We start from the raw sequence: 14,419 nt of genomic DNA, 5'->3' as shown, positions 1-14,419 counted from the left end.
GATTTGTGCAACGTAACAGGTCAGAGTTGCATAAAGAAAGAAAAGAAAGACTTTCATGTATAAATCGCTTTTCATGACCACCAGACATCCCAAAGCGTTTTACAGGCAATGATACACTTTTGAAGTGTAGGAAATGCAGCAGTCAATATTCGCACAGCAAGCTCCCACAAACAGCAATGTGATAATGACCAGATAATCGATTTTAGATGTTGATTGAGGGATAAATATTGGCGAGGACACCTGGGATAACTCCTCTGCTCTTCTTCAAGATTGTGCTATGGGATCTTTTACGTTCAACTGAGATAGCAGACGGAACCTCGGTTTAAGGTCTCATCTGAAAGATGGCACCTCCAACAGTGCAGCACTCCCTCAGCACTGCATCGGAGAGTCAGCCTAAATGTTTGTGCTCAAGTCTTTGGAGTGGGACCTGAACCCACAACCTTCTGACTCAGAGGGCAAGAGTGCTACCCACTGAGCCACAGCTGACTGTAATGTAGACAGTAATATTAAAAAGACTGATGTCTAGCAGTTTCCTTTCATAAGACTAGGAGCAAATTTACAATCTTTTCTCTTCTTGAAAATGTTACCAATGGTTATTTTCTCTTCTAGGGAGATAGAATTAAATTAAGACAGCTCTCTGTGTGCAAATTATGCATAGTCAGCTACAGGAACAGGGACCAAAAGGTTTTCTGTCCTACTTTCTCAGGTTTTTTTTTTTTACAGTGCAGATGACAGTAAAAGTACATGCAAATTATTTCATGTTCTTCTGATTTATTAGTTTCATTATAAGCATTTCTCATTCTTATTGAAATAAAAGGAAAATCTGTTCAGTGAAATATAATTCCTATTTTGCAAGGTTTACAAGGTGCTGCCAGCCTAAATTCTAGAACTCATTTCAGTAAATAGCAAAATATATACAGGAATACAAAGAAAAGTTGCCGCACACAAACACACAAACAGCTTGATTGCTTCGATTGTTTTCCTTGCCTGTTATGAGCCACTTAACTGTGAAGCAGCTGCACACATACCTCCTCTAAATCCATTTCATCTGGACTGTCCCAGGGCTTGAAAAACTTTCCACGGGCTTTCTTCAAAGGCACAACAATGATATAGTAGCCTCTGTTGAGAAAAAAGGCAATTGGCAATAATGTCAGAAATGTTTGTGTCATCTAATTAGACAAGACAATTTTCTTAAGCAAGCCATTGTTCTGAAATTCAGATATTCGCTGCACATATACCCCACCACGATCTCAGGTTCAAGCAGACTGTTCACAACCGAGGCATCCCGAGCAACCTGATCTGAGCTTTCAATACTGGGAGTGAAATTTTTCTTGGGCAGCAGCACAAAAGCGGACAACAGTGAAACTTCAGCCCATTTCACCCCCACCTCCCAGATATTCTTTTCCAGTGAAGTAATTTTTAAATCCATTTATGGTCTTATCCCTTCCTACCTCTCTAAGTTCCTCTAGTTCTACCAACACCCTGCATTCCCTCCGCTCCACTGCCCAGAACACTCCATCCCTCTGACTCTGACCTCTTCTGAAACCCCCTTACCATTGCCCCACCAATGGTGGCAGAGTTTTCTGTTGTCAAGGCCCCACAGCCTGAAATTCCTTCCCAAAATCTTTCCTCTTGCTGTTCAGTGGCATTTCAGCCAGGGTAGGGTGGGGGCTACAGCAGTGAACCCGAGGCAGCATTTCAAACCCAGGGTGAGAGAAAGAAGAAAAGCTTGCATTTCTATAGCACCTTTCAAGACCCCAATTTTATACACCTCAATAAGGTCTCCTCTCAGCCTCCTCTGTTCCAAAGAAAACAAACCCAGCCTATCCAATCGAATCTCGAATATCCAACTGAGTACATGGGTTTGCAATTTTGCTGGGGAAAAAATGAAAAACCCATCGATTTGGAAATGGTGAAACTCAACATGAGGAAAATATGCTGGTGAAACAGTGAGTAGAGACACGAGCAGGTTATTAAGTGACTGTTGCTTACTTCACTGGGGCTGGTGGTGTTGGCACTGCTGTCAGCTCAACGGTTAGCATTCCATCAGAATTGGTTTTCTCAATCAGGACTGGTTTGGTGCGGAGCAGATCTGGCGCTGTGTGTGCTGAAACCACTTGCTGCAGTCCCCCTGCACTATTTCCACGGTTGGTCAAAACAAACGAATACGACGTATCAGGGTCTAAATTGGTGATTAGCTTCTGTGTAGCTCTCCCATCCACTTCAATATGGTCATTGTTGTAGATGATCTAATCAGTTGGGGGTGGGAGTGGAGCAGGGGGGTGAAAAAAACTCCATTAGTTCCTTTATAACCCGGTGGTTACAATTAATTCAAAATATTAAATCTTAATTGACAGAGTAATAGTTATGACTAAAGATCCTTGAGCTGAAACGTTAACTCTGTTTCTCTTTCCACAGATGCCGCCTGACCTGCTGAGTATTTCCAGCTTTTTCTGTTCTTATTCCAGCATTTAATTTGCTGTAGTTGTGTTGATTTATTAAAACCGGACGATTAATTTCACACCAGGATTAATGCTCATTTCACACCAGGATTTTTAATATAAAAATTAATGATAAAATGTAATTTAATCTATGTTTTAAAACTCTTACACTGGTAAAAGTAGGCAATATACCTGCTTTTAGCAGACTTAAGAGTTTGAAGGACATTCACTGGGCAGGTGTTAGCCCAATCTCTGCCCCACAAATGTCCTTCTCCCAGGCATTATGACAGATTGCAAAAGCTGATTCTCGGTGCATGCGCAGTGCATGCCATGAACTGGCATTTGCGAGGCCTCTTCGGGTCCACACATCATACACACCCGGAGAGGCCGCAATTTCAGAAAAATGGAACTGTTTGCAACAAGTATTCCAGTCGCATTTACCCAGTGCTTCTTCTTTAATTTGATTTTTTTTTTAAACTTGTTGCTCATTCACAAAAATGGAACTCTGATATGTCCTGGGGAACATATTATATAGCTGCTGCAGATAACAGAGGTGGGAGAGTGGAGAAATCAAAACTTTCAAATTACTTTTTTTTAAACCACAAGAGAAAACACTTGATAGTATTTTCAATCCAGTAACCGGAAGGCTGGGGAGGCGCCCAAATTGATGAAGCAAATAGTTATCAGAAAAGAAGTGGTCATTAATAAAACCAGAGGCTCGAACCTTCCTCAAACATCAGGATCGGCTGCAATGGCTGGGAATAATTAAATAAATGAGGGTATAAGTAGGGGGTGTGAGTGCTGTGGAGATGGATGATACCAGAGGACTGGAGAAGGGCTGATGCTTTCCTGACTTTTAATACGTCAGAAGCTAGATCCAGGGAATTACTGGCTGGTCAGCTTTTATATCTGTACTGGAAAAATAACATTGGAGTCTCACCTGCAGAAACCAATCCAAAAGGCATTTAGTGAGAGAGAGAGTAATGGATTCAAGTGACCTGGCTTTCCAAAACCCATATTAGCTTGGAATCATATGATTCTAAGCTGATATGGGTTTAAGGAAGTCAGGTTACTGACTGTAACATTTGTATTAATTCTGCACAAATATAACAAGAGACAGTGAATGAAGAGTATGTGGTGAATACTGTACATGCTGACTTTCAGCAAGCAGGTGACAAGGTTATATAGCAAGAATATTCTGGCTAGTTCAAAAGTGGAATGTATGCATCTGTGAGTATGTTCACAGGTTTGTAGAGCTGCTGAGTCACGTTGACCCCTTCCCCTGCGTTTGTCGCCAAGATACAGAAGAGCTGGTGGATTTCTTCTGGGACAACAGGAAGCACTGGGTCTCTGCTGCAGTTCTGAGTCTCCCGCTTAGGGAGGGTGGTCAGGCGTTGGTGTGCGTCAGCACCCAGCTTACAACTTCCCGTCTTCAAACCCTGCAGAGATACCTGTACGTTGAGCATCCTCCTAGATGATGTGCGCTGGCGCCGCATTTTTTCCGTCAACAGTACTGCCTCAATTATGACACGCAGTTCCTGTTTGTGAACCTGGGAGGCATCCGGACCTGTCTTTTACCAGGAACTCATCAGGGTCTGGAACAGAGTCGCCATCAAGCGCAGTTCTCCCCCGTCTGGAGTGGCGGCTATCCTTCGGGAGCTGCTGCTTAGGAATCCGTACCTCCACGAGTGTGGTTTTAGGTGGCAGGCAGACCGGAGGGCTGTTTCACAAGGTGAACAGGGTCAGGGATCTATTCGATGGCGGAGGAGCGGGCTGAATGGCGCCTGAGGAGATGGCATGACGCCTATCCTGGGCCAACGTCCAGCCAATGCCATCGAGTCACTAAAAACAGCACTGGGCCTTGACTCCGTTAGGTGTGTCAAGGATGCTCAAGCACGTGGGGCGATAACATCCGAACTGACCCCGGTCCGGATGGAATTCATCATCGTCGCCAAGCCCTGAAACCTCCCTCGGGAGCCTCTTCCGGGAAATCTCCTCCGTACCTTTCAGTTCTGCGCGGAGGGGATTCCTGTACGGGCTGCTCTTGCAAACGCTCCACTTAGTCATCTTCGTCTGCCGTCCGGACACGCCGTGGCGCACCATCTTGCCATCCGGAGGAGGTGGGGGTCCCCAATGGAGTGTTCTCTATGCGGGAGTCCTCCCTTTATTTATTGGAGACTTGACCTGGAGGGTGTTGCACAGAGCAGTCCCGTGCAATAAGTTTTTAAGTCGGTTCCCAGGCCGCTTATAATTTCTACTGTCTAGAGGTGTCCATGTTTCACGTCTATGTTAAATGTGTGAGGTTGCAGTCCCTCTTCCAATATTTGAAGGGGCTGCTCCTCAAATTCTGGTTGCACTTCAGTCTCACACTCCTGATCTTTGAGCACCATGTGCGGAGGGGAGTGGGCAGGATCGAAGGCCTCCTCGTAGGACTGCTCCTGGGCATGGCCAAGGGGGCCATCAGCCAGTCCAGGCAGCGGGTGGTCGAGGGGGTCATTCAGCCCAACTACCTGCCTCTCTTTAGTGGTTATATCCGAGCCAGGGTGTCCCTGGAGGTGGAGCATGCGGTGTCCATCGGTACGCTCGCAGCCTTCCGCGAGAGGTGGGCGCCGGAGGGACTGGAGTGCATCATCACCCCTGGCAACCAAATTTTAATTTGAATTAGTTTACTGTCAAAAGTTTAATTTTTTTATTGTGTTAGTTTTGGTGCCTTCCTTTAATAAGAGGGCACTAGTGTTTCAACTTTAATTAGTTGTAGAGCTGTTGAATTGTGAGTGGCTTAGCCAGTCACATGATGTTCACATGATTCAATAAAACCCCAGTCAGTTGGGTTCAGGGGATCCACGATGAGGCATGTGGTTGTGAGCTTGGGGGATGAACTCTTAATGTGTAGTGTGATTGTTAAACCTTTGCTGATAAACCAACTAGTTCTTAATAGCAATGTGTTGCTATGAATTCTTAAGCAAAGAACCCATGAAGCAAATACATTACAAAAGGCTCATGGAGTCGGAAGGAAATTGTTAATTGCATAGTGAGGTATCTGGTAACAGTAAACAGGATAGCTATCCACAGTAACACTGAGACCGTCTATCCCCAAGTGATCTATCCTCGACTCTCTGATGTTCAGATTTATTAATGGACAACGTGGAATGTAAAAAGTCTAAATCTGGAGGTAAAGATCATATCATGTGGGCAAACAGAAGGATACAGTGCAAAAAGATCCACAGGAATTTATAACTGGAGAGATAAATAATGTTAACATACGTGCTCAGAATATTTTTATAGAATGAGGGGCACGTTGCTAAATCAGGTACAGCAGAAAACAAACTTGAGTCCAATATCAGCCTAACATTGAAGGTATCACAAAAACAGAAGAACCTGAAACGTTAACTCTGTTTCTCTCCTCACAGACGCTGCCTGAGCTGCTGGGTATTTCCAGCATTTTTATTTCAGATTTCCAGCACCCGCATATTTTGCTTTCTGTACTGAAGCTGTCGTCATATTCTGTGGCATGAATCTGTCGAGGCAAATAGACTGGCACGATGTGCAAGTGGACGTACCGGACACAGGGGTACTGCTACTTTGTTAGAGTGCTGCTGCCTGCAGGCACATGGCTCTTGACCCTTTGGACAGTACCCACAGGTAAAATCAGACCAATGTGCATTCAGCCAATGATGATACAGACCCACTTTTTCATGGATCTGGCGCTGCTGTTGGAGCACCAACCTCCACTGTTAGCCTGCGAAACGTGTGGAGCTGGTTCAGTGCTGCAATATGCCTGTGGTGACGGTAAAACGGTGTCAGGACACGAGCACCGCCGATACACGGAGCCAGCTCAGTTTCAACGTCCACTACACAGATTTGCAACAGAGCTCAACATTTGGATGTGCATCAGTACTCATACTAGCAACGCACATCAGTTGAAATAGCAAAAAAAAGGGACAACAGGTACGGCTAGCTTAACTAGTGCAAGATGGTTATGGAACATTGAGCATAAGAAACGTTGACATTTTAGAGTACATTTCATGCATACACAGAGAAACTCCTCCAATATAGGTCTATAGGAGACCACTGGTAGATTGAATAAAAGAATGAGGGAATGTCACAAGAACATAAGAAACAGGAGCAGGAGTAGGTTATCTGGCCACTCGCGCCTGCTCCGCCATTCAATAATATCATGGCTGATCTGATCTTGGCCTCAACTCCACTTCCCTGCCCGTTCCCCATAACCCTTATCGCTCAAAAGTCTGTCTATCTCCACTTTAAATATATTCCAAGACCTAACCTGCACAGCTCTCTGGGGTAGAGAATTCCAAAGAGTCACGAGCCTCTGAGAGACAAAATTCTTTCTCATTTCCGTTTTAAATGGGCGACCCATTATTCTGAAACTATGTCCCCTCATTCTCGATTCCCCTACGAGGGGAAACATCCTTTCTGTATCTACCTTGTCAAGCCCCCTTAGACATTTTTGGTTGCTGCTCCCCCAGAACCTGGAGTGCATGGAGCGTTAACATAAAAATGCCTCGACTCTCGGGGAGTGAGACTGACAGTGTATAAAAATATCAGTGCAGTGAGATTGTATTGTGACTGATTAAAATGACAGCGGCAGTAAACAAGATTCAAAAGAAATTAAGGACAATTCTGGGCCTTGGTTCATAAAATTACAAAGAGACAAAGAGAACTCAATCTGTTCCCATTAAAAAAAGAAAAGGGAGGGAACATTTAATATCATGATGGGAATTAATTGGTTATTACTTTGTTCAAAGGAGGGAAAGGAGAAGAACGAAGATATTATCATAAGCTGTCGTATGTACAGGCCAAATGCAACTTGAGTAATTTCTCGAAACTCAGGTTTAAGTGTACTGAACAGACTGCTACTTTGCACAGGGAATGTTGAGTACTGGAGCATTCAAAAAGGATATTTATAAGTAACCAGGGAATGCAGGCTTGGTGCTCAGCCACAAGAGTGATGGAAATGGTGCTGCTGATGAAGAATGATAAACGAGAGGCTGAGTTGGATTAGATGAACCTCCTTATATTCTTGCACTTAACAGGGGAAAGGAAAATGTCCAAATAAAATACAATTTCACACAGGTTTAAAAACAATTTGACAAATTTCTTTGAACATCAGTCGGACTGGAGTACAATACAGACAGGCGTATGGGTTCATGCTTACAGAGGGGACACGAAGAGGTTGCATTTCTGTGGTTGAGCGCTGAAGTAAAAATGTTGGCATGAGTACAAAACAGGATTTCCCAATTTGTACTTGCAATGACTTTTTTGGTAAAAGTATCGAGGGCAGGAATTCCAGCTCCTAAATATCCTAGGCAGTTTAAAAAAAATGAAACGAAGTTTATCTAAACCATAACTCAACTTTTAAGGTATACTATATATCAAGATAGTTTTGTATGTTCAAGGGTACAGCTAAGCTATAAATCCGAATGTAGCTGCAGCTAAACCTTCCCTGCTCCACTGATCCTTGTGAAAGATTTTAGGGCGGAGAAGCAATATCTGATTTGAGGGGCTCATTGCTGCATTCGATATTTTCTAAATTTCAAGGGTAAAATTAGGCCAGTCTTTTGTTGCACTTAAATGCCTTGTGGAGATAACAGACTCCATCTACCATATGGGTTGCCATGGCAGATCGAACAGTGTTCAATGGGTCAAAGACGGGGGCGGGGGCAGGGCAGGGGGGCGAGGCACCAAGGCAGGCAAGAAACCTGGGAGCACGGGTTTCCGCAGACCCTGCCGACTTTAACGGCAGGGCCTGATTTGAATCAGCTTGAGAGCCTGGCTGTCTCCGGGTGGGTAGGCCTGTGGCGCTAGGCTGCAGACATAAGGGAGGGAGGAGTCGCGTGGGAATATCACAGCCGCAGGCCGGCCAGGACCAGTATGGAGGGGAGGAGAGTGAATGTGTGTGGGAGGGAAATCCAGAACATGGTGATCACAGGCCGGGACCAGCACGGGGTGAGAGGGGGTTCTCTGGAACATCGTGGGCCAGCTAGAGGAGCGGGAGTGGGGTGGTCTGACATGATTGGGGACCGGAGGAGCAGCACGGGGAGGGCCGGAAGAACAGGCAGGTGGAAGTCCCATGTGGTGGGGATTGATAACCGGGGGGCGGGGGCGGGGGGGGGTGGAGGGGGGAATGCCTTGTAGTGGATCAGAGGCCTGGGGGCTGGGGAAGGCCTTGTGGTGGGATCAGAGGCCTTGTGTGGGTGGGTTCAGATCGCAGGGGTGGGTTAGTTAGGAGCCCTGGATCCAGGAGTTTAGTTTAAAGGCACTCACCTCCTGGATTCAGCAGGCCTTGCCTTGCAGTCGTTGGTGGTTTTCACAAGGTGTGCAAAACCTGACCAGCTGAAGTTAAATTCAAAATGGAGGTTGATGCAGAGGCTTCCAGTCTCATTAAAATATTTAAATAGATGAGCCGCCTCCTGTCAGTGGATTGTCTGTCTGACCCTGTCCCGCTCCGTTACTACCGGACGTTGCTGGATTGGAGGCAGGTTCAGGTTGGGATTCAGATTTTTACACTTTTAACTACCCACCCGACCCAAACCTGTCTGCTTTTTTCGGCTAAAATTCCCCCGACTCTGTGATAATAGTAATGAACAAGTTTGTTTGAGATTCTTCTGTTTGCTACTTTATTGCAGTGCTTAATTCCTTTATTAAGACAGCAGACTGACAGAGACACTCGTAAAAAACGTTTAAAAACTGCAGATGCTGGAAACGGAAATCTGAAGCAGGAACAGAAACTGCTAGGAACACATAACCGGTCAGTCCGCATCATTGGAGAGGACAGGCAAGTTGATGTTTCAGATGTGGGCAGGTTCTGACCAAGGGCCCACACCTGCAACCTTACTTTGTCTGTGCTCTCCACAAATGCTGAGTCTCCAGCATTTGCTGCTTTTTGTTTCAGGCATTCATGTAAATGCATTCATGGATTTGTCACTAGCTTGGTAGTGTGATTTGGACCCAAAAGTTTCACATTAGATTGGCTTTAAATGCTTGATGTTAAAATACTGAACCAGGGACTTAACACAAAAACTCTCAGCATGCAACCATTGAACAAACTAAGCAATAAAAATATATCTTACATGGAATTACACAGAATATACAGCACAGAATCAGGCCATTTGGTCCACTGAGTCTGTGCTGGTGTTTATACTCCACACAAGTCTGTTCCCATTCCATCGACCTCATCTCAGCCTTTCAGCATATATTTCTATTCCCTTTTCTCTCATGTACTTGCCTGGTTTCCTTTTGAAAGCATCTAAGCTATTTGCCTCAACCACTTCCTGTGGTTGTGAGTTCCACATTCCAACCGCTCTCTGAGTAAAGAAATCTCTCCTAATTTCCTTATTGGATTTATCAGTAATTATCTTGTATTAATGGCCACTAGTTTTGTATTCTCCCACAAGTGGAAACATTTTCTCCACATCTACCCTGTCCAACCCATTCATAATTGTAAAAACCTCTATCAGGTCACCTCTAAGTGTTTCCTTTTTAAAGAAAAATGCCCCAACCTCTTCAATCTTTCTCAATAGCTGTAATCTCTCAGTTCTGGTACCATCCTTGTAAATCTTTTTTGCTCTTTCTCCAATGCTTCTACGTCCTGTTTATAGCATGGAGACCAGAACTGTGCTCAGTACAGTTCCTGACTGGGGTCTTATGCAAGTTTAGCATGACTTCACTACTTCTGAATTTTATACCACTAGAAATAAATCCCAGTGCTTTTTTTTAAGCATTTTTAATTGCTTTGCTGACCTGCGATGCTGCTTTTAATGATTTGTTCACCTGTATCCTTTAGAACCCTTCGCTCTTCTTCCCCTTTCAGTTTTTTATTTTCTAAGGTATAAGTGATATTTCTATTTTTCATACCAAAGTGCATCACTTCACAGTTATCTATGTTAAAGTTATTTGCCACTTAACTGCCCAGTCTGCAAGTTTTCTGATGTCTTCTTTAATTATTCTGCATTCTTCCTCAGTGTTAGCTACAACCCCCAGTTTGGTATCATCTGTAAATTTTGATATTGAGTTACTTGTTCCCAAATCCAAATAATTTATGTAAATTATGAATGACAGTGGTCCCAGCACTGATCTTTGTGGAATACTGCTTTCAACCTTCCTCCAATCTGAATAAATACTCTATCCCTACATGCCGTTTTCTATTTTAACCAATTTTTTTATTCATTCAGCCATTTGTTCTTTGACTCCACATGCCCTAACCTTTGTCATGATGTGATAATTAAAGAAGGCTTTTTGAGAATCCAAGTATATGACATTTACGACATTACCCTTGTCTACTCTTTCCGTTACCTCTTCAAAGAATTCTATCAGGTTAGTTAATCTATCAGGTTAGTTAATCTACCTATTGATTGGGCGAACCAAACTGGTAGCAATGCGGTGGAGGAGGATTTCCTGGAGTGTATTAGGGATGGTTTTCCAGACCAATATATCGAGGAACCAATTAGCAATCTTGTTGTGCGAGACCCCTTGGGAAAGAATGACCATAATATGGTAGAATTCTTTATTAAGATGGAGAGTGACCCAGTTAATTCGGAAACTAGGGTCCTGAACTTAAGGAAAGGTAACTTCGATGGTATGAAGCGTGAATTAGCTAGAATAGACTGGCAAAGGACACTTAAAGGGTTGACGGTGGATAAGCAATGGCAAACATTTTTTCACGATCACATGGATGAACTTCAGCAACTGTACATCCATGTCTGGAGTAAAAATAAAAAAGCGAAGGTGGCTCAACCGTGGCTAACAAGGGAAATTAAGGATAGTGTTAAAACCAAGGAAGAGGCATATAAATTGGCTAGAAAAAGTAATAAACCTGAGGACTGGGAGAAATTTAGAATTCAACAGAGGAGGACTAAGGGTTTAATTAAGAGGGGGAAAATAGAGTACGAGAGGAAGCTTGCAGGGAACATAAAAACTGACTACACAAAGCTTCTCTAAATATGTGAAGAGAAAAAGATTAGTGAAGACAAATGTAGGTCCCAGAACCAATACTTCTGTTCTGTCTTCATGAAGGAAGACACAAATAACCTTCCGAATGTACTAGGGGACAGTGGATCTAGTGAGAAGGAGGAACTGCAGGATATCCTTATTAGGCGGGAAATTGTGTTAGGGAAATTAATGGGATTGAAGGCCGATAAATCTCTGGGGTCTGATAGTCTGAATTCCAGAGTACTTAAGGGAGTCGCCCTAGAAATAGTGGATGCATTAGTGATCATTTTCCGACAGTCTATTGACTCTGGATCAGTTCCTATGAACTGGAGAGTAGCTAATGTAACACCACTTTTTTAAAAAGGAGGGAGAGAGAAAACGGGTTATTATAGACTGGTTAGCATGACATCAGTAGTGGAGAAAATGTTGGAATCAATCAATAAGGATGAAATAGCAGCGCATTTGGAAAGCAGTGACAGGATCGATCCAAGTCAGCATGGATTTATGAAAGGGAAATCATGCTTGCCGAATCTTCTAGAATTTTTTGAGGATGTAACTAGCAGAGTGGACAAGGGAGAACCAGTGGATGTGGTGTATTTGGACTTTCAAAAGGCTTTTGACAAGGTCCCGCACAAGAGATTGGTGTGCAAAATCAAAGCGCATGATATTGGGGGTAATGTACTGACGTGGATAGAGAACTGGTTGGCAGATGGAAGCAGAGAGTCGGGATAAACGGGTCCTTTTCAGAATGGCAGGCAGTGACTAGTGGAGTGCCGCAGGGCTCAGTGCTGGGACCCCAGCTATTTACAATATACATTAATGATTTAGATGAAGGAATTGAGTGTAATATCTCCAAGTTTGCAGATGACACTAAACTGGGTGGCGGTGTGAGCTGTGAGGGGGACGCTAAGAGGCTGCAGGGTGACTTGGACAGGTTAGGTGAGTGGGCAAATGCATGGCAGATGTAGTATAATGTGGATAAATGTGAGGTTATCCATTTTGCGGGCCAAAACACGAAAGCAGAATATTATCTGAATGGTGGCAGATTAGGAAAAGGGGAGGTGCAACGAGACCTGGGTGTCATGGTTCATCAGTCATTGAAGGTTGGTATGCAGGTACAGCAGGCAGTGAAGGCGGCAAATGGTATGTTCGCCTTCATAGCGAGGCAATTTGGGTATAGGAGCAGGGAGGTCTTACTGCAGTTGTACAGGGCCTTCGTGAGGCCTCACCTGGAATATTGTGTTCAGTTTTGGTCTCCTAATCTGAGGAAGGACGTTCTTGCTATTGAGGGAGTGCAGCGAAGGTTCACCAGACTAATTCCAGGGATGGCTGGACTGTCATATGAGGAGGGACTAGATCAACTGGGCCTTTATACACAGGAGTTTAGAAGGATGAGAGAGGATCTCATAGAAACGTATAAGATTCTGACGGGACTGGACAGGTCAGATGCGGGAAGAATATTCCCGATGTTGGGGAAGTCCAGAACCAAGGGACATAGTCTTAGGATAAGGGGTCGGCCATTTAGGACTGAGATGAGAAGAAACTTCTTCACTCAGAGAGTTGTTAGCCTGTGGAATTCCCTGCTGCAGAGAGTTGTTGATGCCAGTTCATTGGATATATTCAAGAGGGAGTTAGATATGGCCCTTACAGCTAAGGGGATCAAGGGGTATGGAGAGAAAGCAGGAAAGGGGTACTGAGGGAATGATCAGCCATGATCTTATTGAATGGCGGTGTAGACTCGAAGGGCCGAATAGCCTACTCCTGCACCTAATTTCTATGTTTCTATGATTCTATGTTAAGCATGACTTAGCTTTTCGGATTCCTTATTGACTATTTTTAAATATATGCTCTTCTAACACTGCTTTTAGTATAGATTCCAGTATCTTTTCTACCACTGACATTAAGCTGACTGGTCTGTAGTTCCTAGGTTTTGTTCTATCTTCCTTTTCGAGTCTAGAAACTATGGGCCCAAATTTCCCCATGAGTTGCACTGTTTTTTTTGGTGTAACTTGATTTTTCTGGTGTATCTTTTTAGTTGCAAATATAGCCATTTAATTTGCGCCAGTGTAAGTGAGTTAGTTAGGATTTTTGTTCGGTCAGTTTTTTTCCCCAAAAGGGGGCGTTCCCAGCCACTTACACCATATATGCCAATTTGGCCAGAAAAAAGTTGTACTAAACTAACTTCGGGCAGCGTATGTGTCCACTTTTGTCCGCACAGAAAGACCTTACTTATAGTTGAGGAATCGGACAAGTAACTACATTTAAAGCACCACCAAGCACCAAACAAAGCACAATAGTAATAAGCAATTAATTAAACAAATAAAATAGAAGGAACTCTGCCCTAAAAGCACCGACCAAAGTAATAAGCAATCAATAAATAACAAATAAAAAAATAGAAGGAACCCTGCACCTAAAGCACCAAAATCAATCAGTAAATAACAAATAAAAAATAGAAGTCCGACCGTAGGGAACGCAGTGGGCCGCCAATGAGGGAGCCCATTCAGCCAGGGCTAGGGACGGCATGCTTCGGGCCCTCCCACACAGCTTGCAGCGCACGTTTGCAGAAGCGGCTTGCCAGGAGCTACTGAACATATGCGCAGACTCTAGCGTGCATGTTCAGAGGTCCGGACACTGTTTTCAGCACTTGCTCTGCCCCCTCTCTTTGTTCCATGCCAGCTCCACAGACGGCCCAAGAATCGGCCATGATCGCAAGTATTTTTTTTGCCGCTGCTTCTGATCTAAAATGTTGGCGGGGGGCTCGGAGGTGCGCTGAAAAAAACGGAGGGCCAAATTTGGGCCCATTAGCTGCCCGTCAGTCCTCTATTACTATCCCCTCTTCCACGGAACTTGTATATAAAAACTAGTGCCTCTGTATCGCCTCCGTATTTTCCATGAGAATGCGTGTGCAAAAAAACCTGAGGTTTTATCCTCTTTTAGTTTTGCTAGTTTGCTAATTATTTTTCCCTTTCTATCCCAAAGTATTAATATTCTTTTTAAGCTCATTCTCGAGTGAAGTGCCTATTTCGTTA

General features: G+C 44.0%; 1 protein-coding gene across 10 annotated transcripts in view; it reads right to left on the bottom strand.

The window, feature by feature from the left end:
• LOC139270224 (receptor-type tyrosine-protein phosphatase delta-like) overlaps positions 1-14,419 on the bottom strand; it is a 2,930,110-nt gene that overhangs the window by 148,715 nt on the left and 2,766,976 nt on the right. For all 10 annotated transcript variants that reach the window (XM_070888421.1, XM_070888423.1, XM_070888432.1 and 7 more), the window contains 2 exons: positions 1,993-2,249; positions 1,029-1,119 (listed from right to left, as the gene is read on the bottom strand). In XM_070888421.1, the coding sequence (XP_070744522.1) occupies positions 1,029-1,119; positions 1,993-2,249 (348 nt within the window). The remainder of the gene's footprint in view (positions 1-1,028; positions 1,120-1,992; positions 2,250-14,419) is intronic.

Source organism: Pristiophorus japonicus, chromosome 1 (genome assembly GCF_044704955.1).
Source record: "Pristiophorus japonicus isolate sPriJap1 chromosome 1, sPriJap1.hap1, whole genome shotgun sequence".
Lineage (NCBI taxonomy): Eukaryota > Metazoa > Chordata > Chondrichthyes > Pristiophoridae > Pristiophorus > Pristiophorus japonicus.
Note: the sequence above shows the minus strand (reverse complement) of the source record. Positions and strands in the feature narration are given on the sequence as shown.